The sequence below is a fragment of the Pseudopipra pipra genome, chromosome 2, assembly GCF_036250125.1.
Source record: "Pseudopipra pipra isolate bDixPip1 chromosome 2, bDixPip1.hap1, whole genome shotgun sequence".
NCBI lineage: Eukaryota > Metazoa > Chordata > Aves > Passeriformes > Pipridae > Pseudopipra > Pseudopipra pipra.
The window spans coordinates 30316677-30342339 of record NC_087550.1 but is presented as its reverse complement, the minus strand read 5'-3'; the positions used below and the strand labels follow the sequence as shown (position 1 = coordinate 30342339).

Sequence of the window (25663 nt, the reverse complement as noted above, 5' to 3'; positions counted from 1 at the left end):
TCTCTTTGTTTTTCTGGTTCTCCCATTTAATGACACTAGCAGAATGATAAAAGTACCTTTGGAGGACCAGAAGAAATCAGTGGAAAAGACAATTCCGTTCTGATGGGTTGTACAGAACACTGGGGGACTTAGGCTGAGATTCAAAAAAGAGAATAGAAACCTTTGCTAGAGACGCCTATGTGCTTATTTTCAAGACTGCTAAGAGCTAATTGAAGGACAACATACCTGCTTCTCCTTGGAGCCTGGGAAAGCTGGTCTTAAGTATGCACATACAGTAGGTAAACAAACAGTGAGATACCTTCAATTTTTATAGGAGTGGATCCTACACCTCAAAATTCAAATATGGTGCTATGGAATATATATATTTCCTCTGGAGAGTAATTGTATAGAAACCATTTTTGACTGTGAAAAAGGAATCATCTTCTAGAAATGAAGAAATTACAGGTAGCATTCAGGCTGTTGCTTACTGCCTGAATTCAGGTACCTTATTCAAGCTCTTATTATTTGCAGCCTGTACTCTTCTGTCCCAACTCTGTGGAGTTATGAAATTAATCCTGATTAAATTTTTCTTCAGACTATTTCACAATGCAACTGAGAATGCAATTAGGAGAATTTTTGCCCCTCAATCTGTTCCAGATTGTTAGAAATGTGCATATGATCCCCAAACTTACGTGGGGTCAGAGATTAAATGCATTCAAACCCGTAATATGTACAAAAGCAAGAGAGGTCTGATCAGTGAGAAAATATTGGTCCTCCTAGGAGTGAATACTTGTCTCCCAAGACCCAGTGAATTCTAGTCTGGCACTTGCTTAATACCTTCTCGGTGTTGCTCACAGTTGCCAATGCTATTTATACTAACAATCTACAGATAACCCACTGACTGTTCCTTCTCCTTCCTTTCAACACCAGTAGCAACAATTACAGAAGGTTTCTCTGTCACACAGGTGATGGCCAAGGGAGAAATTATATTAGCAGACACCCATGATCTGACTGTGAAACCTGGAGATGGTGAGCAGTACTATGCATTTTCAGTATTTCTAATGATAATTTGGGGGAAGGGGGGACATAGATAAATTATTTAGATTTAAACATTTAATTTAATGTTCAATTCAAACATTAAATGTAATGTTTGAATTTTCAAAATTAGATCTTTTTGATGAAGTGTCTTGGATTAGTTTTGTTTTCTCCGAGTTCTGTTAGGTGCTATTTTTTTAATGATAAAATGTTAAAAAATATCACAAAAAATAAACATAATGTTTTGGCCGTTTCCTAAAACCAGCACTTTCTGATGACCACTCTACCCTATTCTGACTGCTGATGCTTACCAGTGTTGTGGGATCACATGTACAGTGAACAGAAAGAAGTGTGTCTCTTTTTCTTTCTCTCTCTTTCCTTCATTTTTTTGATATTGTTCCTGCCTTGTAAGCCTGCAAACCCAAACATACCTATATTCTAACCAATACATTTAATTTTATTCATATAAATGTCTGAGGGTTACACATTTCAGTAACTGAGACTGGCTGTAATGCAACTTTAAATGTCTTCGGACAATAAGACCAGGAGATATTTTGTAAGTCTATGAGAAGGAGTTGCATTGCAGTGGCTATAAACAGTTTATGGAAGTAAAAGGTCTTGGGTGCTGTATGTTTGTACAAAGTTCTGCATCCTCACTAGTAGCAGTTACTAAACTAACACCATGGCTAATATCAAGAGATGTTCTGTCGCCTTGTCCAGATTGTGACATAAGGTTCAGGCCCAGATAAAAAGAGTTTTAGAGCACAGAGGGGCATTTTCTACTGTGCTTGGAGCAAGAGTTTAGTGTTCCAGCTAAATGCTTGCTTAGCAGTAACTTTCCCAGTTATTCTTTCAGCCACTCTGCAACCTTGACTGCTGCCTCCCTTTACAATAGTCTGTTACCTTTTTTTCCCTCATCTGTTTTTGGTAGATCTTGGAGCTTGAGGGAAACAGTGGTTGAGAACATCAAGAAATTATGCCAGATGTTAACTGGGGAGAATCTAAAAGCTTTCCAAACTCGCTCCATTTGGCTATTCATGATCACTCTTTGAATGCAGGTATCTTCAGCAGCCGCCATAGGCTTCAATCATGTATCAGTATTCCTGCCCCTGCTGACTAAAAATATTCAGCATGAGTGAACTTGACTGTTTTATCTGGGAAAGGAAAATGCATATACTGGGACTTCTTGTGTGTTGATCAGCCTTTTTTTCTCTCTGTTAGCTTATGGGACATTTCAGCTGACCCTCTCTGTTGAGGCAGCAATCACTCCCCTGGCACGGATGCTTGTTTATACCACTTCGCCCAGTGGGGAAGTCATTGCCAGTTCAGCAGATTTCCAGGTTGAAAGTTGTCTCCCCAATAAAGTGAGTATATGTCACAGTTTATGCAACCCATGTTTGTCTTGTGACCAGTAGTTCAGTTATGAGTTCCAGAACGGAGGCAGAATTCACAATGTGTTCATTAAGTGATCTGAGCAGATATTGACTGAGGATTGTTGACCAGAATAAATTACAAAGCTATAACTATAAAAAATGGGGCAAGACAGAATAAAAAAGCAAATCAGTCATCATTATTAATTACATTGTCAAAGCTGAATATATATTATGAGAATTGCAAGACACTAGCAGAGCTTAGTTCACAAGGCTAGAAGCATCAGTATAATAGCATGTAACAGTGTCTGGAAAAGTGGCTGTTTGAACTTCTTTTTGGATTTGCAGGTGAGATTGAATTTTGTACCCAAGGAAGGTCTTCCTGCCTCCAACACACACCTAAAACTCCATGCCACACCAAGGTCCCTGTGTGCCCTCCGTGCTGTGGACAAGAGCGTTCTCCTTATGAAGCCTGAAAATGAGCTCTCTCCCAGTTCTGTAAGTCTTGGCTACTTCTGGTAATGAGCAAGTACAAGAACCAACCAAATACCTATTAACACAACTATAGACATGGGGCTATGTATTTTTACAGGTACATTCACTGCACTTGTTTTTCAGAAGCTGGCATTTACCAACGGAGTGTTAGATAGAATCTCCCCCTATAAGTGCTGATCTGCAACATTTTCCCCTGGTTTTTTTGCATTTACCTAGGTGTATGATCTTCTTCCACTGAAGGAAATCCGAGGTTATAGCTTCAAGGGCTACTACCTGGAAGAAGACAATGTAAACCCTTGTGTGTCACTTGAGAATATGTTAGTAAATGGATTTGTCTACGTACCCATTTCTCCTGATGGTGAAGGTGATGCCTATGACATTCTCAAAGTAAGCATCAGCCTTTCATTTTTCTTTTTGGTCCCTTTTTGGAATTGTCTGCTCTCCTCATCTGTCTTCAAGCATTTTTTAATGAAAACAAAACAAAACAAAACAGAAAAGCTCATTTGCTGTAAACTTGCTAACTTTCGTATGTGAGAAAATAACCAAGCCCAGGCCCTTCATACTTAGCCCATCACTGGTACCTGAGTGTTTCTCTGAACCATTAAAACTTTGAAAGGTCTCCTCATTGCTAATAGAGATACCTGCAAATGGGCTCGAGTAAGGAAACAGTCCTGAGAAATTATTTCTAGTGCCATAATATTAGAAACTCTTCCTCATTCTTTCATGTTTTCTCTCTCTGCTTTAAAGATGTCTTCAATAAAGTGTCAGTTACTTTGATAACCCAAAAATCCACCTATACCCATCTAAAGTGTCTTGCACAAGACTTTTTGGGTCCCTTCAATCCCATGTGTTTCACGCATGTCATTTTCATACAGGCAGCTGTGCTCAAAGTAGACCTATGGCCTTAGTATTTCATCTGATAATGCCAGAATTTAGCCATAGTATGAGTGTAACATGATAGAGCCTCAGCATCTGGGTTAAACCTGTCTATCTGGAATTTATACACAAGCCTTTGTTATTCTGATCACTACCAGACTTAAGTACATCTGTTCGTGACATACTAAATCAAGTTTATATCCAAACCAGGTTTTTTCATATTTTTTGTTCTTCTTTCTCTTTGTTTACTAGGAATTGGGCTTAAAAGTCTTCACTAGCAGCAAGATCCATAAGCCTGAAGTCTGCCAGCATTACCCAGGACACATGATGGAAAGGAGTTACAGTGGTTCTAGTACCTTCTTGATTTCACCTCCCACACAACTTCCTAAAATTTACTACCCTGCTTCTTTCCTTCCCTTTACATCTTTGAATATTAATTACATCAGTCAGATTTGATTCTGTTCAGATATGCTAACCTAATTCAGGATCAATCCCTTCTGGACTCAGTCCTGAAATATGAAACTGCTCTACCTCTACCTGCATCTTCCCAGCTAGACAGATATGTCTGGCTAGAACTGTGTGTGCTTGGTGACTCCCATGCCAGCCCCTACAGCAGGGATCTTGTAGGCACTAAAAGAATCTTTCAGCACAAAGTAGTGGCTTTTTTTTTTCCATCAGACTTGAGTTCAACTGTGGAAACCTAAAAAAGGAGTCTCTACTTCTAGGCAGCCACATTCTAGCAATAGCTAGAGGAACAACTAGGGCAGCAGTGGGCCAAGACAAATGATCGATATTTTACCACTGGAAGATGAGAAATTTAGTTCTGTTCCCAGCTCTCCCACTCACATGACTAGAAGGGGCTGGGTATGTCACATCACTTTGCTGCAGATTCAGTGACTATGAAGATATAACAATGATACTACTTTTGTTTGTTTGTATGTTTGTTTTCTCGAGTAGTTCTCAGACTAGAAAGGCTATATAAGACTCCTACCTTTGTCACTTCCAGTTACTGACTTTTCCAGTGCAGTATCACAGTTCTGATTTTAAAAGGATAGCTTTTGGTCCGGTGATAACTTCTAGCCTTCTATTTATAACAGATCAGATCTTTGGTTTTGAGATGAAGGATTTGTCATCAGAGTATGGCCCAAGACAGCTGTCTCCTTTGAAAAGATGTAAAATCTTCTAAGGCTGATGGAAAACCTTTCAATAAGGCACAAAAGTATGCAGCACTGTGAGAAAGCATCCTCCCATTTGGTTGCAAATGGCCAAAGATGTAAAGACCCATATTCATCTAAAAAAAATCCTAGATGGAGGGCTAAGTGTGGCTTCTGTTTCTGGTTATCTATAAACTCAATCAATTCTTCATCCAGATTATTAACCTATCTGGCACAGTAATATCTGGAGACAATAAGTTTCATGTTTGACTCTGTATTGCAACAGAAATATACCCTCAATAACATCATCATACATGGTTCTTTTGGCACTGCTTTGTTTGCTGGCAGTGAGGGAAGAATGCTCCACTACATCTAATCTCTGTAAGAAGAGCAGCAACATTAGGAAAAATTAAATACTGAGATGGCAACAGAGAAATGCATTTGTTTTCAGTGGCCAAGATTTCAAAGCTGTGCTTTGAATTTTAAAATTTTATCTAAGAATAACCACTACCTGGAAGGAAAGTATCTTCCTGATTTAGATTAGAATTTGACACATCTTTTCCTTTTTCCTGTCATGGAAAAATTTCCTAGTCACTGCAATGAATCTGCTTGAAGATTTGGAGTATGAGATGGAAGAAGGTATGGTTGGTGACAATACTGTGGAGACTGTCCGGAAGTACTTTCCTGAGACATGGATCTGGGACATAGTTTCAGTGAAGTAAGTGTTTAAGGGAATGTAGAGTGTGGTCACTAGGCCAAAACCTTACTTTTTTTACTAACCTATATGTTAAAGCCTCAAAGGAAGTATCGGTATTTCAGTGAGAGCGGTATTTCTAGTAGACAGAGGGATTTTGTAAGGTCACTAAGTATAGGATTCTTTGGGGGAACATGCAAAAGCCAGTGCCCATATCCCAGCTGGTCAGGAGTTTGCTGTCAGCAGATATTATGCAGTAGGCTAAGAAGAACGATCACCAGAATATAACTGAAATCTTGTTCTCTGTCCCTAACCAGCTCTGAGGGAAATGCTGATCTAGATGTGACCATCCCTGACACCATCACCGAGTGGAAAGCCAATGCATTCTGCACTTCAGCAGACACAGGCTTTGGCCTGTCTCCAACAGTGTCCCTCAAGGCCTTCCAGCCCTTCTTTGTTGAGCTCACCATGCCCTACTCTGTAGTGCGTGGCGAGTCCTTCACACTGAAAGCCACCGTTTTCAACTACCTGACCGCCTGCATCAGGGTAAGAGACTTGCACAACTTTGCTCAGTCCAGCAGCTTAGGGAAGACTACAGTGGGTCACTTATAGCATGGTTTCCCAAGCCAGATGACTGATCTCTAACTATAATTTCATACAAGTGTACATATGTAGGAATCCTTGCGGTATCAATAAAGAAGGAGTATGTTTTCCTGCCAAAGTTTAGAAAGCTCCATTAGATTCAGAACCTAAAGCTCTGCTAGTGAGACTCCCACCTTTGTCATTACAAATTTATGTCACTGTCCTATAGAAATATGAGACTTGGGTTATTTACAGACCATAGCATCATTGCACATGGAAATTCCAAGTTCACCAGGGTGGATACCTGTGTTCAGCCTTTAGTCTCATCTCACAAAATATCACAGCAGATTTGCTGGAATATGCAGACTTCCTTTGATTTGTTGCATCTGTCCCTAAGGCACAGAACAGAGCTATACAGCTTCACTATTCTTGTCTGCATTTTTTCACCAATGAAAAAGTCAAGAGAATTTGGAAAATGATTGGTATGAAATCTCAACCACCTTTGCTAAGCTTTTCAGAAATACAGATTTTTATTTGAAAGGAATGAAGCTGAAAAAAGGAGGGGCACTGATCCAGTCATTCCAATGCGCTCTCATTTATTTCCCTGTCTTTCCTGTTTTGTTTGCTGTTTTCAGGTTCCTCTAATCCACTTTTCCTTGTTCCCTTACTTGGTTTCCCACCACTAGTGTTTTATCTTTTTACCTAACTAATCATGAGCAGTGTCTTTAATTCATGGCACAAGTGGTCTGTACTATTAATTTTCCCAGAATTGATTTTCTTTCCAAAGATCCTGTTCCCTACACTTACCTTATGATTTTACACATCTCAGTTATTTCCCTCTTTATCAGGCAGTTCTTTCTCTGCAATATCCATAAGGTTCTCAGTCCCACAGTATAACAAACTCCACTCCCCATTTCCATGTACTGCATCGCCTCCAATAACTTCAGCTTCTCTGCAAGTCCAAACTTCATGTCACCTGTCTGTGCAACCAACAGGTCAGCGTGTCCCTGGCTGAATCTACTCATTTCCTGGCTATACCAGCAGAGAAACAGGAAGAATCCTACTGCATCTGCCTGAATGAAAGAATAACTGTGGCTTGGGCAGTAACACCAAGATCTCTAGGTAAGAAGCTGGACAACAAGAACATACTGAGATCAGATATCTGTGTAGGGCATTAGATCTTTGGTGTGAGGAGCTGGGTAATTCAAAACCTGTTTGGAAGGATCTTCTCTATGTCAGAAGGGAGAAGTCCAACCCTGAGGTTGAGACACTACACTGGGTGTAATATTTCCAGTCCTAAACAAACCGTGTAAGTGTTGCAGGCCATTGCTTTCCTAACACGTAAATAGAAATCACAAATTCCCTTAATACATGCAAAGTACTCAGATATTCCAGTTGTGGAATTAAGAATGCCTTGGCTTAATGTTTCTGGGTCTGAAATTTTTTAATCAAAGCTTGCTTTGATGGTCCCAGAACAAGACCATTTGATTTGCAAGACCCGCCCCATCATTTCTCTTCTGACTGATGGACCACCTGCTTGTATGGCCATCTTGAAGGAGGTGCCCTGGAAGGCTGCATGAGGATCAAGATAAAACACTGTCTCAAATTTAGCTCTCCTCTTGGAAAAGCTCTGTAATGTATCAGGAGGTGCCTAGCACAAACACAAACCCACATTTCCATGGCTCTGCCGGGCAGGGCTGACTGCCCCTGTTTTCTCCAGGGCAGGTGGAGTTCTCGGTGAGCACTGAGGCTCTACAGAACCAGCAGCCCTGCGGGAATGCAGTTGTGGAGACCCCTGAGAAAGGGTGGAAGGACACAGTCATCAGACAGCTGCTGGTGGAGGTATGTGTGATACTAATTTTGGTGGCACAGAAAAGTAGCAATAGCAACAGCAACAGTTGCTGTATGATAAAGGTTTTCTCTTTTAGCTATGAGAGCAGAAATAAAGGCTTGTAGGACTCTAATTATGCAAGCTATTATAAAGGAAGCATTGACAAATCTAGCCCAGACCAGTAGAGCCCATAACTCATAGCGTTGCTATCTCATAGTAAAAGCAGGGTTTGACATTACACAGTGGGACAGAAATAATAAGGCAGGCCATAATGACAGGTTTTCTGAGACATCCTATCAGAGATAAGTAAGAACTCCTTGGTTTTACCTGTAATAAATCACAGGGATAGGTTGTAAATGAAACACTAGTCAGAAACCTTATGCTTCTCCTCCAGGACATGGCTAGGACTCTGAAATATGGAACAGTCACCACAACCTACAAATATTTCTAAACAAAACTACCATCGCTGTTTCAAACTGGTTTTATTACACTTTTAAGAATGTTCAAAACAGTGTAACTAACCTTTTATTTTTTTCATTCTTTTGTACACTTTTTTCTTAATCAGTGTTTTGCTATGATAAAAGCACAGCTTTTCACGTGATAAATTGCCAGTCATAAAATTAATCCACAGTATGACTCCCTGTGATGCTATTAGCAAACAAAGAGTACTAGCTTGTTGTGTAGTGAAATCTATATAATGAAAATAACTCCTTACATTGCAGACATTCCTGTTTGCAGTAAGGCAGAGCTAGGACTCATGTAACTTCAGAAAACGTTTTGCTAACCTGAATGTACTGATGGAACAACAATCCTATCTGCTAGTCACCTTTGTTTTTAAAATATTTACAGATAGGTTTGTATGTATAATACATGAATAACTGTTTAACATTTCAGGAAAATTTCCTGATTTCATATATACCTTCAGGAAAAAAGACTTTATTTTTTTCTTTGAGGTTACTAGAAGATCAGCACTGTAAAGTCTTTTCTCCCAGATGGCAGGGGAATGAAAATTACTGAACAAGTATTAAAGATGCTTCTCTCAGGGTGTCTGAGAGATTGCTCATCCTATCCTATTTTTTTAATGTGGTAATTAATCTACAGCAAGCCCTGACTGGATGGAGTCAGAGATTAGCATCCAAGGCTCAACAATTAATTAGTAGGGGTGGATACAGTGAAACATGCTTGGGGTGAAGCTGCATTGTCACGAACATATGGATGACAATATTCCCTACAGTAGGCAGTGCATCCCAGAGAGAGAAGGGACTGTGCCAAAGGCTCTGGGGCATCCTTTTGCCCATCCAGAAACCAAGCCTTGCTGAGAGGTCTTTGGGAAATGGGATGTTTTTTCACCCAGGAATTTCTCATCTGGAAAGGAAAATCTTTCAAATAATTACAGTGTGTGTTTTAATTTCCTGTTGAAATGTTCAAAATCAAACAAAACAATGGATTTCTCATTCAGTTGCATATCACAAGGATATACTGAAACAAACATGAAGGTACCTTTGCAAATAGAAGCATTTAGTTCTGTCATACTTTATCCAAAAAGCTTTTTCTTTTTTCTTTTTTCTCCTACTCTTTTAATACTTTTCTGTCTTTTCCTATTGAAGGATGAGAGACAATGAATTTTAACTATGTGAGAAGGTAAAGACAATAACACCATTGTTTGCATGCTGGAAAAAATTTTCAATGGACAAAAGTTGGAAAATAGTAATGAAGCAGTGGGAACTCTCCTATTTGGAGGTTAAAAAATAATGCCGGGATCTCCCTACAATAAATTCTGACAAAAAATAGTTTATAGCAAACATTTAATTCCTGAGTTTTTTGCAAAATATTTTCACCTATCTCAACAGAAAAGAGGGATTCTTTTCTGACTTCAAAAAATAGGCTAGGAGTTTTTGAAACAGCAGGATAGAATCACCAATTGACTATGGCATATATTTAGATTTTTGTTGTTGCAACATGTCACATGTGGGTGCATTGGAGTGCTTTACCACCTGTAAAAGCTCTTGCATACATATCCTACCAGTGTCCCCAGCACTCAGCCATCACTGCAGCTACACTGGGCCATAGTGGGTAGCACCTTGGAAAACAGGGTCCTGTGGCTCTGTTAGCACTGTTGGTAACAGCACCTTGCATGCTATCTGCATCACAACCTGTGAATCTGCAGGGCCTCTCTCAATAATAAGAAAGGAAAGAACATGTACTACATTTCATACTTGTAATTAGCCGGTATGTTATAGTCCTCAATTATCCTCAGTTTAGCACATGGAGGAGAAAACCTTGTAAGTCATTTCCAAAAAGTCCCTTTTAGTTTTCCTTTTGATATGTCTTCCTTTTCTTTGTTGTTGTTGCTGTTGTTTCTCATTTTTTGCTTTTTCTTCTTGCCCTTTTCCCCAAGCCGGAAGGGACTGAAGTGGAAACTACGTACAACTCTGTGCTCTGTGCATCTGGTAAGAGCCATCTGCTTTCTAAGACTTTCTTTGCTATGGTAGAGACTAAAGACAAAGAGAGAAGAAAAGGTTTGTGAATGCTCCACTATGAGAAGAAAGGTGTAGGAAAGTGATAAAATTAAGCAAATTAGATGTATGTCCAACTGTTAGCGAAATCAGTTCCTCCTAGAGGAGGAGACCTGAAGATGTAATAGTGTCAACAGAGACAGAAGCTTATCTCTTAGGAACTGAGGCTGGCCAGGTCCCTGCAGGGAGAGAATATTTGGGATTTAATAAGGTTATCTCTAATGCCTTTCATTCAACAGGTGTAAAATCACAAACCAGACTCTGCAGTAAGCCGGGTCAGCTCACTGAAGCAGAAGAGGCCAGAAAAATATGTTGGAAAGTGTATTTGTCAGTCAAGGCCAGCTGATAGTGCCATGTAGATGTCCATGACAATCTGTGTGTGAGGGTATTGAAGGCCCAACACAAAATTTTCAGGATGGGAAGCATCATCAACAAAATTACAGATAAATGGATTTCTTGAAGGCAGGAAAACCCTGTTCAGGGGATAGCTGCTACCATGCATATACATATATCTGGAATTGTAACCAAATTAATCTGGTTTTTTATCCCAGAAAAGTCAATGACAGGGACAGTCTCCTTGGTTCTTCCAGAGACTGTGGTGGATGGCTCAGCCAGAGCATATTTCTCAGTGCTAGGTAAGTGAAGCATCCTTTAAGTGTCACGTGCTATTTTGAAACACGGTGACTTCAGGCTGTGCTCAGTCTAATGGCTAATTTACACTGTAAATTGTCTCATTCCCCAGGTGACATCATGGGCACTGCCATGCAGAACCTGCACCAGCTCCTCCAGATGCCATTTGGCTGTGGAGAGCAGAACATGGTCCTCTTTGCACCCAACATCTATGTCCTGGACTATCTGAACAAGACAGGGCAGCTGAGTGAAGAAGTCAAATCCAAGGCCATTGGATACTTAGTGAGCGGTGAGACGGGACACAGCTTTTGCTTTTCTGTTCATCCCTTCCCTTGGCAACTGGATAAAGACACTATTGTCCACTGGCATGTATGATCTGTTGGAGGCTGTCTCTAGAAGGGAACATGACACTGGTAGGTGAGATGTATATAATACAGTATCTGTAAGAAAGAATCCTATGTTCAAGTGAAGGTACAGCATGAGAGACAACAGCATCCAAACAGGAACATAGGAAAAGTCCAGAACTGGCAATAACTCAAGATTTCTTTCTGTAAGAAAAAGGTTATATGAAAGACATAAATCAGATTATAGCCACTAATCATGGCAGCTGCTTATGTAGATCTCGAACCCTCCTTAGGATTGAGATTTAGAAAGTATTGCTCACCTTTGACCAGGGCAGAATTTGAACATGTTATCTAGGGCATATTGATAGACATAACACTGGTACATACGCACATGATGGGTATATGCTACTGACTCAGTTATTTTTTCAGGAATATTGCACTTCCTCCAATGAAAATCACCCTGTTTTCTGCATCTCTATCCTGTGTAGGGTTCACATTTTTTATCAGTTCTCCTCTGGAAACCATTCTCTCATTTCTCTCAAGTCTGAGATTCATTTACCTCTCCTCATCTAGTCTAAGGCAGAGATCAGCAATGATCACAGATACTCAGTTTCCAGGTGTTTTAGGAGAGTGGAAGAGCACCAAAATGGAGATACTCAGAGCTGTGGGTTTGCCTGAACTTCCATTGTGATACTTAGCAACATAGCTCACACTTCTGCCATTAGTTAAGGGGGACATTTTGTCCCATATCTGCTACATTTCCTTTGCATGGCTCCTTGAAAAGTACAGTGGCAACTGAAATATTTTTTCACTCTCCATTTCAGGGTATCAAAGGCAATTGAAGTACAAACACTGGGATGGTTCTTATAGTACCTTTGGGCCACATTATGGGCAAGTTGGAAATACCTGGTAAGACTTCAGTACCACTGGTTTTTCATTACTGCTTTTCGTGCCTTCCCTTTCCTCAGTGTTCTCTTGTGCTTGGCCATTGTTGAGGTTGAAATGGAGTTGGAGATGAAGTTATTATCATGACATCACAGAATAATCATGTGAGATAATGGGGGAAGAAAAGATGTTAAGGGAGGTGCCTTTTAGGTTTGCAGTGCTGCACTGATAGCTACTTACCTCCTCTGACACCCTTCTTCAGCTCAAGTGAGGGTGGCCTGAAAGATGGTACAGCTAGTTCTTGTTAGCAGAAGATGATGATGAATCCCCACAGTGCCATTACCCAGTGCCATTGCCTGCAGTCCTCAGGGCTATGAATAGCAGCTTCCATTTAGCATTAGTCCCTATCTCACTGAGTTGCTAAGCTATCTCAGTTTCCAACCAACCCCCTGTGATCAAGTCTTGTAGCCTCTACGGCTTTCCTCCAGAACAGTATTGCCCATATGGGCCCTATGACCTCTGATGGATACAGGACCTGCTCAGAATGTCTTGGTTCCCTCTGTCACTTTCAGGCTCACAGCCTTTGTCCTCAAGTCTTTTGCCCAGGCCCGGCCTCACATCTTCATAGATGAGAAGCACATCCAGGATGCTTTGATCTGGCTTACTCAAAAGCAGAAGGATAATGGCTGTTTCCGCAGTTCTGGGACACTCCTGAACAATGCTATGAAGGTAATGTGTCTGCCTGGTTGGCTCCATATGGCTTTTGTCAGGCTGCAACTTGACCATAAGTCAATCTGGGTCAATGAAGCTATTTTGTCACTTGGGGGTTGGAGAAGAGTGAGGAGCTATCACAGAAGCATGAAGAAGTCAGCAGCATCTTCTGAAGGACTTACCATGAGCAGGAGACTAGGAAGAATTTGTCTCTGCAGGATGTAAATACGTTGCATAGAGAGAAGCCAGTGGTGCTGTGTAGGACCAACAACTACTTTTGTGTTTCCCTGCAGGGTGGAGTGAATGACGAGGTCACACTGACAGCCTATATCACTATTGCATTGCTGGAGATTCCTCTGCCTGTAACTGTATGTGTCCGCACCCCAACCTGAGCCATAGATGGTACTAACCTGTCCTACTAGTATCCCTTCCCACCAGATTATCAGGTCTCTTTAGCTTTTGAAAGAAGAAATCCCACCTGAATAGTCTTTCTGTTTAAGCCTAGACTAAACTAACACTTTTCCTCCATTTTCCTTCCCTGTCCAATCCTTTCTCCCATACAAACATTTTACTTAACATTTTTCTGAGTTCTTTTGTGGACAATAACTGATTGGTTCCACACAGATTGGATTAAAAATTAGTTAAATAAGATTTAATTCTCTGAAGTGAGCCAAAAAGTTTTCTACTCCTACAAAAATCTCCTTTTGTTTCTTGGAATGGTACATTCCTGCTGAACCGCTTTTGTTGTGCAGACACAACAGCATAGGCATGTGAAAAAGAGTCGCACACTCAGAGTTCATTCTTATTTTCTCTGCCTCTTCTAGATTTTTTTATGGGAAATCCCCATCCTTAATGCTTGAAGAATAAGGTATACCTATGGGTAATAAAGTATAGCTATAGAGAGTACCATAATGTCACTCTGTGAAAAGCCTGAGGCCTATTTAAGAACAATGAGGGTTTGGTTATTCTGATCCCCTCACTTTGAGACAAGGCTGTGGTGCAGGTAAAATTGGGGTATGAATTGCAGCAGAAGGCCTGCTGAGCCAGGGTGGTTGCCAGGCTGCTGTAATTCCTCTACTCCAAATGTGGTAGGGACTGTTTTGTTTTCCAAGTTTTTTCCTATGTAGCAAGAATCAATAGAAGGAATTATTTTGTCAGTAAGATGACATGGATGGCATTAACTTCACCAGAAAAGTATTCTTTCTTTGGTATGTGTTGTGTTTAGAAGACAAGCTCTCAGGCAGAAACTGTATTGGATAACAAAGAAATTTTTTCAACTCCCTGTCTGAGCCTAAAACCACCATTGAATGTGAAGGAAGGGGTTTGTCAGAATTTGAGTGAGATATAGGTGCATTTCAAGTTAAGCTGCATGAAATCCTAAATTTAACACAGCCCTTAAGTCATTAAGGCTATTGACAATCATACAGAATATTTCTATAAGTAAGCTATATTAAACCCTCATAAAAATCTTATTAGCACTGTTCTGACCATGTGTGTCTAATACCACATCCTGTCATTAGACTGAACTCCTCCCCAACACTTACCTTACAAATAGTAGTAAGCATATGAAACCTTAGGTGAGGCATAGACACAACCGATTTTGGTTTTAGTCTTTGTTTTCTCAAACACAGCTGAATTACATCTCCAGAAATGATCACAAAAGATTTCATCTTCCAGTAGACATCCAGTGAAGGGAAAGGACAAAGCCACTGAAAAATACATATTTTACTTCTAGATTAAGCTGTAAATGTGCTGTTGGGATTCAGATCATGACACGCTGTCTCTGCAGTATTATTGTTTCAATTTTATAGCAGTTTTCCATCACAAATGAGAAATAGTCATGCATCTGGCTGCAAGGTGATGGAGTCACATCATCTGTTAGTCCATTACTTAACGCTGTGTAAAGGAGTTACATTTTTTATAATTGCACTCTCAAACCATACTTGAGATTCTGGCTTGGAAAAGACATACATTGTTAATGTTAATGTCTCACAAAAAACATTCCAGAAAATACAAAAAAAATATTCTTTCTTATGCAGAGATAGTTTCCTGCCAAACTAGAATCTACATTATCGGCTTCCAACAAAATTAATTTTTTTTCAGAAGGTCCTAAAAAAGGGGAGCTAAACAATGAAAAGAAAAGGACGGAGCAGAGGGTGAAAGCACAGAAGAGTCTCAGGGCAATAGCTGAAGGAGGAAAGCAAGTATTCAGGACACCTACAGAAAGGAAGTAATTCTTCTCAAGACAGAAGGATCGGAGCCCTGCTTCTCAGTCTTTAAATCAAACTGGGAAAAACCATTAACAAGACATATTAGAGAAACATAGATACAAGATAAGGAACAGCCTTTGGCTGCCCATTTGTTCTAGGGATTATTGGGCCTGGAAGGGAAGGGATACACAGTACTACAATATTTGTCAGAGCAGACAGTGGGGTTGCCAAGGGTCCATAGGTACCATCCAATTCCTGATGTTCTAAGATGGGCCTCAGTGTGATCTCTGGCTGCTCCAGCTCACTCTCTCTCTCCTCCCAGGACTCAGTGGTGCGGAATGCTCTGTTCTGCCTGGAAACGGCGGCAGATCAGAAAGAAAACCATGTGTACACCAAGGCACTGCTAGCATATGCATTTGCCCTGGCAGGGAAAACAGATAAGCGGAAGACATTGCTTGACTCACTTGAAAAGGAAGCCGTGAAAGAGGGTGAGTACTCCTGGTGGGCCATCTCTTTTATTGGCCTTACATCTTCCCTTGATAAAATGGCTTTTGTTGGTGGGATAATTGTTAATGTAGGAGCTGGCTTCTGTGAGTACGAAAAGGTGGAGGGAGAAGAAAGATTTGTGCAAAGGGATTACCTTTCTGAGAACTCCCTCTCAGTCCCAAGTCCTAAATCTCTGCTTTGAGGGAGTTCACTGGGAAGCACCAGGTACCATCCCCTCAGTAATAAACTAAAGAATAGCTCTGCTGGCATCTCTCCTTGGTCCACTCCTCTTGCCACACCAGGCACCACTTAGCAAAGGTTTAATAATGTTTATGGGCATTCCTTCCAGGGCACGGGCTCAACATAGAACAAAGTTGACGTTGCACAGCACAAGGCATGTAAATCAGAGAAGTGCTGGATGTGCTGAGGGAGAAAATGAACATACAGGTCACTGTGGAGGCCACAGCATTAGCTCAGTCTTCTAGGAATTCATGTAACAATTCAGAAGCATTCTACTTAAATCAGACCAGTGGATTTGCTCAAATGTTGGGTAGCAGGGTATTGAGGGAAGTCTCCCCAACTGCAAGTGACTGTCAAGCCCTGGTCACATTCTTTGAGCCATTTTGTCTCACAGATTCTGTCACTGCCCAACCCCGGCATCTCTACTCAAAAAGGGAAAGAGCAGTATCCTTCTTAGGTCTCTGGTTCCCTGAGGTGCCCAAGTCCATAAGTGTCTATGTGAATCTGGAGTCTAGAACAAAGTAGTATCTAGGCATGAGGCTCAGCATTCTCATACTAGCTGTAAACCCACAAAATGTGTAACCCTAACCCTTCCCCCTTCATCCTGCATGACAGATGCATCCTGGAGGCTGCAGCCTCCCACCTGGAGTTGCAGCAGATCAAGAAGTCCCCTGCAATAACTAGTAGTAATTGCTTGTTGTCTTGTCTCCACGCTCCCTGCCTCCTGCGAAGATGGGTCTGTTCATTGGCAGCGACCTGGGAAAGAGCCAGAAGTTGATCTCCCCTACTATCGCTACCGAGCTCCCTCTGCTGAAGTGGAGATGACAGCCTATGTGCTCCTTGCTTACCTCACCTCTCAGCCAGCACCTTCCCAGGAGGAGCTGTCATTTGCATCTCATATTGCCAAGTGGATCAGTGGTCAGCAGAATCCCAATGGAGGCTTCTCCTCCACCCAGGTGAGCTGCTTCCCATTCCCTCCTGCAACTTCGCACATCGATGTCGGAGGATGGGACATGTCAGAGAGCCAGGTGGGAGCCCAGTAAGGTTTACCAGGAAAGTGGGAACATTAGACGTGCAGTATATCCATGCAGTACCCACCATGCCAAGTGCTTGAAATGCTAGAGGCAAGTATGTCAGGTAGTGTCCTTGGGAATGACTGAAGCTTTGATTAATGACCTGATTTTCTTGACACGGTGGGGCAGAATGATAGGGACACAAGGAATGTGTGTTTGTGCCATTGGAGAGGGCTCATGCTGCACTTTGTGCATATAAAATTGCTGCTTTGTCCTGTAAAGTGCAAGGGAAGGCTGTGCACAGCTCCACACCAAGGAGGTCATGGAACCTACAACTGCTATCCAGAGAACACAGGAATGGAATGGGAAGATGCAAAAGCTGATCTTTGCCTCTGTCTTTTCTACTTAACACTGGAGAAAGTGAAGGATGGATGGGGGGGTGCCAACAGAAAGGGCAGAGCTGTGGGAGGGCAGGCTATGGCAAGGCTGACTGCACCCCGCTGGGTGCTGGGATCTGTCTCTTTCAGGACACAGTGGTGGCTCTCCAAGCCTTGTCCCTGTATGGAACTCTCACTTATGCCAAGAGCGGGGCAGCTTCCAAAGTGACCCTGCAATCTGGAGGGAACTTCCAGCAAGACTTCCAAGTGGATCCCACCAATCGGCTGCTGCTCCAGCGCATGTCCCTTCCCCGGGTGCCAGGGGAGTACAGTGTGGAGGTGTCTGGTGAAGGATGTGTCTACCTGCAGGTAGGTGGCATCCTGGGAGGGGAGCCCCTTGCCAGGCCAGAGCCATGGAGAGGGCAGAATCATAGAATCATCTAGGCTGGAAAAGACTCTAAAGATCATTGAGTCCATCTCCACCTGGAGAAGAAGGGACAGGAGAGAGGGGAGAAGTGGGAGGGAAGACTCTGGGTAAAGGGAAGAGGAGAAGAGCAGAGTTATGTGGAAGAGAACGAGTGGGAGGGAAGGAGGGAAAGACCTGCAGTGTGGAGGAGCTGTGAGAATGGGAGAAGTGGGGAGGCTGGATGGGGGAGAGCATCCCCTCTCTCCAACACTGGGCATCATGCACACATGCTCACACATGGCTGCTGCCTGTCCCCTAGACAAGCCTGAGGTACAACGTGCAGCCCACACAGGAGGATGCACCTTTCATGCTTCGTGTGTACACTATCCCGGAGACATGTGTGGACTCCAAGGCTCACAAGGCCTTTGACATTGGCATAAATGTCAGGTGAGTCTATGTTTTGGTCTGAGCCTTGCTGTCCAGCCATGGGGGCTGGAGGAGGTCTGGTTGTCCCCAGGGTGAGCCAGTCCGGAAGCCCTGGAGGTACAATGAATTCCTGGGATGGTGGGCAAGAAGCAGCTGGGCTGGGTCCTGCAGTGGTGAAATTGTGTGGGCAGCCTAGAGCTGGGCTAGTGAGAGGCTGCCTAGATGACTAGGAGGACCTGGTCTAGCTGGAGAAGAAGGTGCTGGGCTGCCAGGACTTGGTGTGGTGCCAAGTGCTATGGATAAGCTGGAAGTGTCCCCAGCTTTGACTTGATGTGCACTGAATCTTTGTTGCTCAATTCCTTAGTTACACTGGAGAGCGCAACAGCTCCAACATGGTGATTGTTGATGTGAAGATGCTGTCGGGATTCATTCCCTTGAAGTCCTCAGTGAGGAAGGTAGGATGATATGTGAAGCATTTTTTGGAGTATACCTGTCCTTAATCCAGGGCATCAATTTCCTTATTTAAAGGAGATTTTAGTTCTTTTCCTGGTATATTCATCCCTCTTGGACCTGTCCAACTTTTCCTCCAGGTCCTCCAACCCTCAGCTGTGAAGTAGGGGTGAATGAGCCTCATTCACCTACCTGCCAGGTAGACACCTCAAGCATTTGTGGTAGCTTGCAATTATTCAAATATATGTGGAGTTTGGCCCTGAGAAAGAGAGCTGGAAGGAGACCATTAGGTTTAATTTCAGGAGCTCAAGAGTCTTTGGAGATAGATGACAGCCATTGACAATGCTGGTCCCTCATTCCATTTTTGTGTCAAGGAGGTACAAGAGCTTGAGATGATGGGAACTGGGGGAACACTTAGTGTATGGGGCTTTATACAAGAGTGTTTCAGAAGTCCCTTGGGAAGTACTCTCCCTGTGCTTTACTTCTCAGCACCCAATTGGTGGGATTCTGCTGGTGTGAGGAAACTTAGAAGGATTGTCTAACCTCCATCAGATTAGCAACCTTTTCTGTCTCCTCTTTCCAGCTCTCAAACACCTGGTTTCACCAGATCCAGCGGACGGAGGTGAACTCAAATCATGTTTTGCTGTACATAGAGCAGGTGAGGACTAACTCAGGGCTGCCATGGGGCACAGAGTGAGCTCTGCAGCACACCAGCAATAGCATCAACAGCAACGGAGAGAATTGCTAACCATCTCCAGGCTTGTAAACACAGATCATAAACCTCTTTGTCACCAACCTTGTATGTCTCATAGGAGACAAACTCTGTCCCAGCCCTCAGCAGGCTTTCCCTCCACAGATCAGGCCCTGTGATTTCTCCCCATTATGGGGAAAGGTTTCCCCTTGCCCTTCAGCCAGGCCCTGTGTGCCATCAGGGCCAAGGCACAGTGGCAGGGGAGAGTGAGAGGGCCTGGGGCAGTGTGGAGGCAAAGAGGAGCCTGGGAAAATGTGGAGCCCCCCCTGACCCTCTACCGCTTCCCTTTCCCAGCTGAGCAGTGAGACCCTCAGCTTCTCCTTCACGGTGGAGCGGGACATCCCCGTGCAGAGCCTGAAGCCAGCCCAGGTGAAGGTCTATGACTACTACGAGACAGGTGAGTGGGGGTTGGTAGCGCCCATGGGAGCAAGGGTGGGCAGTGGGATACATGGAGTGGCACGGGAGCTGTGCAGACCCACAGCTGCTGCTGGCCTGGGCCATCCCCTTGAGCTCTCTGAGTGCAGAGGGGCCCAGGGTAGAGCCATGGGTGCTGAAGGTCCTGTGCTCAGGTCTGGCCCCAGAGCACAGCCATGCCTGTGTTTGCAGGCAGACCTGCTGCTCCTTGTGTCTCTGCTGTCCTGGCTGCTGCGCCAGGCTGGCAGCAACAGAGTTCTTTGTCTCCACCCCACCCCAGTGTGCTGGGAGAAGGTGCCTGAGCAGCCCTTGGGCACACCAGGGTAGAGACCTGCTGGAACTGCTTGTTCGGGGTGGCTCTGCCTTGCTGCCACTGCCCCCAGACAGGGCTGTGACTTGGGCTCCTCCCACCCCAGTTGAGATCTGTGGAGGGAAGCTGGGGATGGTGTCAGCAGCCTGCTGTGGAGCCTGGGAAAAGCATCTCTGGCATCTGTCCCTCTGTCAGCAGTGCCAGGGGTCACGGCAGTTCACTCTCTCCTTTCCCTTGCTTTCCAGATGAGTTTGCCACACAGGAGTACAGTGCTCCCTGCACCACAGGTAGGGTACCGAAACCCCTTCGCTTCACAGTTCTTTACATCTTCTTAATTGTATTTTTTAGTTTCCAGGCAGTGCTTTTCTCTTCATGCTTGAATTTGGATTACATTTGCCTGTCTTACAGGCACAGATATTGCATAGAAATTGAGAGCATGTGAGTTACACTGTTGCTGTTTCCCAAGAGATGGCAAGTTTGCCTTTGGTAGCTACTACCAGGAGCAACAGCTGCTTCCTGCTCAGCTACCTCCTGCCCAAGCAGAAGGGTTGTCTCTCAGGAGGCAGCTGTGCCTCGTTACCCAAGGCAGCCATTCCTCAGTCTTGGTTTGGAGACTGAGCTGGCAGGACAGAAATACTGTGGTCTTTGGGGAGAGGGTTCTCTGCAGCACAAGGGCGCATGTGTTTAGCTTCGGAGCTCAGGTAATGTGGAAGCTTCTGTAAAAGGCCCTGACCAAGGATATTTCTCTCATCCTATGTGGAGTCTTCCAATATGAAGAATGACAGGTCTTGCTTCCCCCCAGTTGCTCAGTTTCACGTGTTTGGAATATGGAGGTTTCTGTAAAGCAGAGTTCCTGGGAAGTGGTTTTTCACAGGGCCTGACTGTGCCATCTGAGGGAAGAGAACAAATGATCTGGACTTGGGGAAGGCAAAAGCTTTGTCACTTGCTGGTGGTAAATGGTGAAATTTATCTCCTTTCATGTTCTTACCTGGTATCTTGGAAAAGAGCCTGAACTCCCACACTTTTACTCCATACTGCTTGCTAACCTGGGCTGTGTCCATAGGTACAGATGTGTTCTGTTGATTTTGGACCTATAGCCTCAGTTCATGGAAAAATGCACATAAGTCCTGATGGACCTTGAGTGGATAGTAAAGCATTTCCAAAGGATGTATTGGTGTGGTCTGGTCATTCAGTCTGAGACTGGTGGGGAGGCTTTAGATTTTAGGCTACTCTTCCTCATTTCTGTTAAAAGGCAGAGTTTTTATCTTCCTTGAAAAGGGTACTGGGAAATTGCTACTTAAGAAGTTCATCCCCTGGTCTAGGTGTACAAAGGTAGTCTGCACTGACTTAAAAGGCAAATCTCAATTGTCAAGTTTCCTTCCCTGCTCTGAATAGTAGGGCAGTAGAGTGCCATAGGTACCTTCCACTCTTGGCAGAGAAAGAAATAGAGTATGTCTCACTGTTGCACAGAACATCCTTGCCTGTTTGCACTGTGCTCCTGTGTACATCTCAGTTGTGACAAATCCTACTCTGTTTATCTCTCCCAGTGGGTCAGAATGAATTTCAGCCCTCTCTCAACCTCATATAGCCCTGAAGGTGACATGAGTATTGAGTGCTGTGGATAACTGTCAGCCCTGGTGAAACAGCAACTCGCTCTCCTGTTCTGTGCTTCTCACACAACCTGGCTTCCATATCCACATCTTGCTCTCTCTGTCGTTCGTCCTGAGAGGGGGAACTGACATATCTCTCTAACTTCTCTCCCCTCCCATCTTCTTTCATTCTTGCAGAGGAAGTAGACCAGGGCAATGCATGAAGAATACTCCCAGATGCTGGAATCCACCTGCCTCACTACCACCACCCCGCCCATAGAGTGACAGATGAATAATGCCTGCAAGGAGTGGGAAATTAACTTTACAAATAAATTAACTGTACTCACCAATGATTTTTGAACAATTTATTCCCAATTCTGATTTTTCCTGCTCAGCTTTCAGTCACAGCTTTAATCTCCCTGGCTTCTTAAGCTGAAGAGTATACCATCCAGGAATGCCTGTATGCAGGGTAGTAAGACTGACAAGTGAGGAAGAAAAAAAGAGGACCAAATGATTTAAGTTGGGGTCAGCCTTTCTAATGTATCTCTATCTGTGCTATGTTCTTTGAACTTGTCATCTATGATCCTGTATAATCAATGGAGAAGGACAGGTACTTCTTGGGAACAATTTCTCTCCCTGGCTTAGAAACCATAACCTTGATAGAATTGGTCTCTGCTGATGGCTGTCCATGTCTCCCACAAGTAGGCAGCCTGGATGATCAGCTAATGTTAAAAGAAATTCAACCTCTGTGATCTTACCTGTAGACAGCCCTTCTGGGATTGTTTCTTGTTTGTAGAAGAATGGAAAGAGATATAGTCTGCCTTCTTCTAAGATTAGAGTGTATGGTGGCAGGAGGAATGTGTGCATGCATTATGCCTTCAGCTGCTAACTTAGCCTGTTCTCCAGTTGGAGCTTGGGCCTTCTTGTGGAAGCTTCCATACCTTGTGTCTACTGCTTCTGGGAGATTCCCAAGGAGAAGCTAATGGCATTTGCCCGTAACCAACCTGTCTAAGTCTAGTCTAAATGGCACATTTATTTAAATCATAGAGTTGCTTTGATGAAACTCTCTATAGGCCTCTTATGTATCTCCAGGAATGCTCCCCTTTTCTTGGTTTTGTCTCATTAATTTGTGGGTTTAACTTTTTGAATGCCGAAAGATCTTACATGACTGTTTATTCTCATGAAATGCTTATTGTTCGGTATCATGGCACACTGTGTATCCAAAGTATGTTCCATCTGATTTGTTTTAGTGAGCCTGTACAAAAAATGTAATTGAGAATAAATAAAATTCTTCATCTATTTTGCTAGATATTAATATTATGTCACTTTGTCTTCTGTGATGTTTGGCATTTACACATTCAAGACCTTTACACACCTCATATTCAGAGAAGTCTATGGAATGAACCACCTTCAGTGAAAGCTGAACAGTATTTCCAGTCCAGCTAATTGCATTTTGTTTTGATTTAGAAAGAGTAAAGCCATCTATTTTTTGACCACTAGGCAATTAATTTTCCAAGTTCTGAAAGCAACATAGGCTTTGGTTGCTGAATTAAACTGTTTGAATTTTAGACCACTGTGATTTGCCTTTGAAGCATGCCATGCATGCTCCATGGGGATAGAAATTCAATATTCCAACATTCCTGTACTTCCTTTAGCCTTGCTAAAGTTTCCTAATGGTATACTATGGAGGACATTCAAGAATGTGACTGATGATTCACAGTCTGGTTCAGCAGAGAAATATCAAACTGCTTCACAGATACAGAATGGCCAGGGAGCTCCAAATGCCAAGTGATGTGGCTGCCCATGGGCAACAGGTGTTGATTAATTTAAAACCAGGTAGCAGCAAAACACAGAACATACTCCAGAAATTTTACAGACTTTTAAATTAAATTGTCATGATGATCACTTTGTTTCTTTTGAGACAGTAAAGATCTCATGCCATAACCATGCAGAGCTCATTTACTTACCAGAAAGCAAACTAGGACAAAGGAGCCGTTGCCATCCATCTACAGTCTGCAGTAGAGGATGGTCTGTATTTGCAAACCTGTGTGTGAACGCACAAGTTTGTTGACCTGTCACTTCTGAACCTGCCTGCCCCTAAATAACAGTGTCAGCTATATCACTTCAGCACAGTCAGTTTCTCATGACCCATAGCAAAAGGACAGATATAAAAGGGGCCAGAGCAAACTGCAGTCCTCACACAGTGAGGAATTCTGGCTTAAGAAGGGGAAAGAGAGTCTTGAGACATCCACATGGATGATAATAATGCTAAGAACATCAGTGTCACTGAAGCAAATACAGGTCCTTTACTGCATCAGTGACTTAAATTTTTGACAATCTGGGTTTGTGTACATGAAAGAAGATACAAGAGGGACTCCTACAGGTGTGTTTTCTTCAGCTTACGTTGGGAGGGTGAAAGGCACCTCTGCACATATAAACATGTAAATAAAATACACATGGTTCCATATGACCTCTTGAACTGAGGTTGATTGCCCTTGTGTCCCTGTGAGAGATCTAGACCAGAGAAAATGTGATCTTACAAAAAACTGACATGCCTAATGTTTAACCCAAACTATCAGAATCCATGGCTTCTCCTCTGAATTCTGCTGAAGCACTGTAAGCCTAGTTGCAAGGGAGAAAAAAAAAAAGTATTGAAATTACTCAAAAAAACTAGAAGACAGCTACAGGCCTCCAGTGAGGGGTAGAAGATAAGGTTCTCATAAAAAATGCAAGGGGTTTGGCTCATAGTGTGGTTCTTGGTTGAAATTCTAAGATTATCTTGAGTATCATCACTTGGCATGTACAGGAGAGCCAAGCAATCAAGCAGGAAAGGCAGGTCCTTCTTGACCAACCTGTTCTCCTTCTGTGACAGGGTGACCCACTTAGTGGATGGGGGAAAGGTCATGGATGTTACCTCGATTTTAGTAAAGCCTTTGACACAATTTCCCACAGCACTGACCTGGAGAAACTGACTGCCCATGGCTTGGACAGGTGCACTTTTCAGTGGGTAAAAACCTGGCTGGATGGTTGGGCCCAGGGAGTGGTGGTGAATAGTGCTACATCCAGTTGGCTTCTGTGTCCAGTGGTGTCTCCTAGGGCTCAGTGTTGGGGCCAGTCCTGTTTAATACCTTTATCAATGACCTGGATGAGGGGGTCAAGTGCACTCTCAGCAAATTTGCAGAAGACACCAATTTGGGTGGGAGAGTTGACCCGCTGGAGGATAGGAAGGCTCTGCAGCGGGATTTGGACAGCCTAGATCAATGAGCCTAGGCCAATGATATGAGGCTCAATGCTGGGTCCTACAGTTGGGTCACAACAACCCCATGCAACCCTACATGATTTAGCAGTGGACTTCGCAGTGCTGAGTTAATTGTAGGACTTGATGACCTTAAAGGCCTTCACCAACCTAAACAATTCTATGAATGACACTGTTAAGATCCCCGTCCCTCTCTGTTTTCACTTTAGCTGTTTAGAAGCAAGCAGACAATGTCTTCACTGCTAGAACGGAAAAGTCCACAGGTCTTTCCTTCACTTCTATCTAGTCTGCTGTGAAAGATCACACTGTCCTTCCATCTCATAGCAGTGATTTCACAGTGAGATCAAAGGTGATATGTGATCAGAGGTTTTTGTCCAAGGATCATCTTGCAGAAAACATCCTCTTTTAGAGTCAAAGAGACAAACTTCCAGTGCAGAATGGATCCGGTAGGATTTCCTTTCTTCCTAGAGAACTGGCAAGTATGGACACAAATCTCCCAACTGCTAAAAGCTGTCTGCCTTCTGATATTTCCAAACACCACCTTGCCATGGATGGCTCTGGATTGAAATCTCAGGCCATGACACAGTCAGAGCTACGGATGGGAGGAGAGACAAGACACAGTAACAGAAAACA

General features: G+C 43.2%; 1 protein-coding gene across 3 annotated transcripts in view; it reads left to right on the top strand.

Moving 5' to 3' along the window:
• LOC135409377 (alpha-2-macroglobulin-like) overlaps window positions 1-23089 on the top strand; it is a 37224-nt gene extending 14135 nt beyond the window's left edge. The window contains exons 13-36 of one of the 3 annotated variants that reach the window (XM_064644804.1): window positions 945-1008; window positions 2236-2378; window positions 2733-2882; window positions 3096-3266; window positions 4008-4101; window positions 5501-5627; window positions 5921-6149; window positions 7181-7307; window positions 7906-8027; window positions 10415-10466; window positions 11084-11167; window positions 11275-11451; window positions 12331-12415; window positions 12964-13120; window positions 13396-13470; window positions 15635-15800; window positions 16771-16994; window positions 17579-17797; window positions 18154-18281; window positions 18625-18715; window positions 19294-19368; window positions 19756-19858; window positions 20431-20472; window positions 21973-23089. In XM_064644804.1, the coding sequence (XP_064500874.1) occupies window positions 945-1008; window positions 2236-2378; window positions 2733-2882; window positions 3096-3266; window positions 4008-4101; window positions 5501-5627; window positions 5921-6149; window positions 7181-7307; window positions 7906-8027; window positions 10415-10466; window positions 11084-11167; window positions 11275-11451; window positions 12331-12415; window positions 12964-13120; window positions 13396-13470; window positions 15635-15800; window positions 16771-16994; window positions 17579-17797; window positions 18154-18281; window positions 18625-18715; window positions 19294-19368; window positions 19756-19858; window positions 20431-20472; window positions 21973-21998 (2931 nt within the window). In that variant the 3' untranslated portion in view covers window positions 21999-23089. Of the gene's footprint in view, window positions 1-944; window positions 1009-2235; window positions 2379-2732; window positions 2883-3095; window positions 3267-4007; window positions 4108-5500; window positions 5628-5920; window positions 6150-7180; window positions 7308-7905; window positions 8028-10414; window positions 10467-11083; window positions 11168-11274; window positions 11452-12330; window positions 12416-12963; window positions 13121-13395; window positions 13471-15634; window positions 15801-16770; window positions 16995-17578; window positions 17798-18153; window positions 18282-18624; window positions 18716-19293; window positions 19369-19755; window positions 19859-20430; window positions 20473-21972 lie in introns of all 3 variants that reach the window. The other 2 variants (XM_064644805.1, XM_064644803.1) reach the window with 2 other exon arrangements.
• Window positions 23090-25663: the final 2574 nt, after the last annotated feature.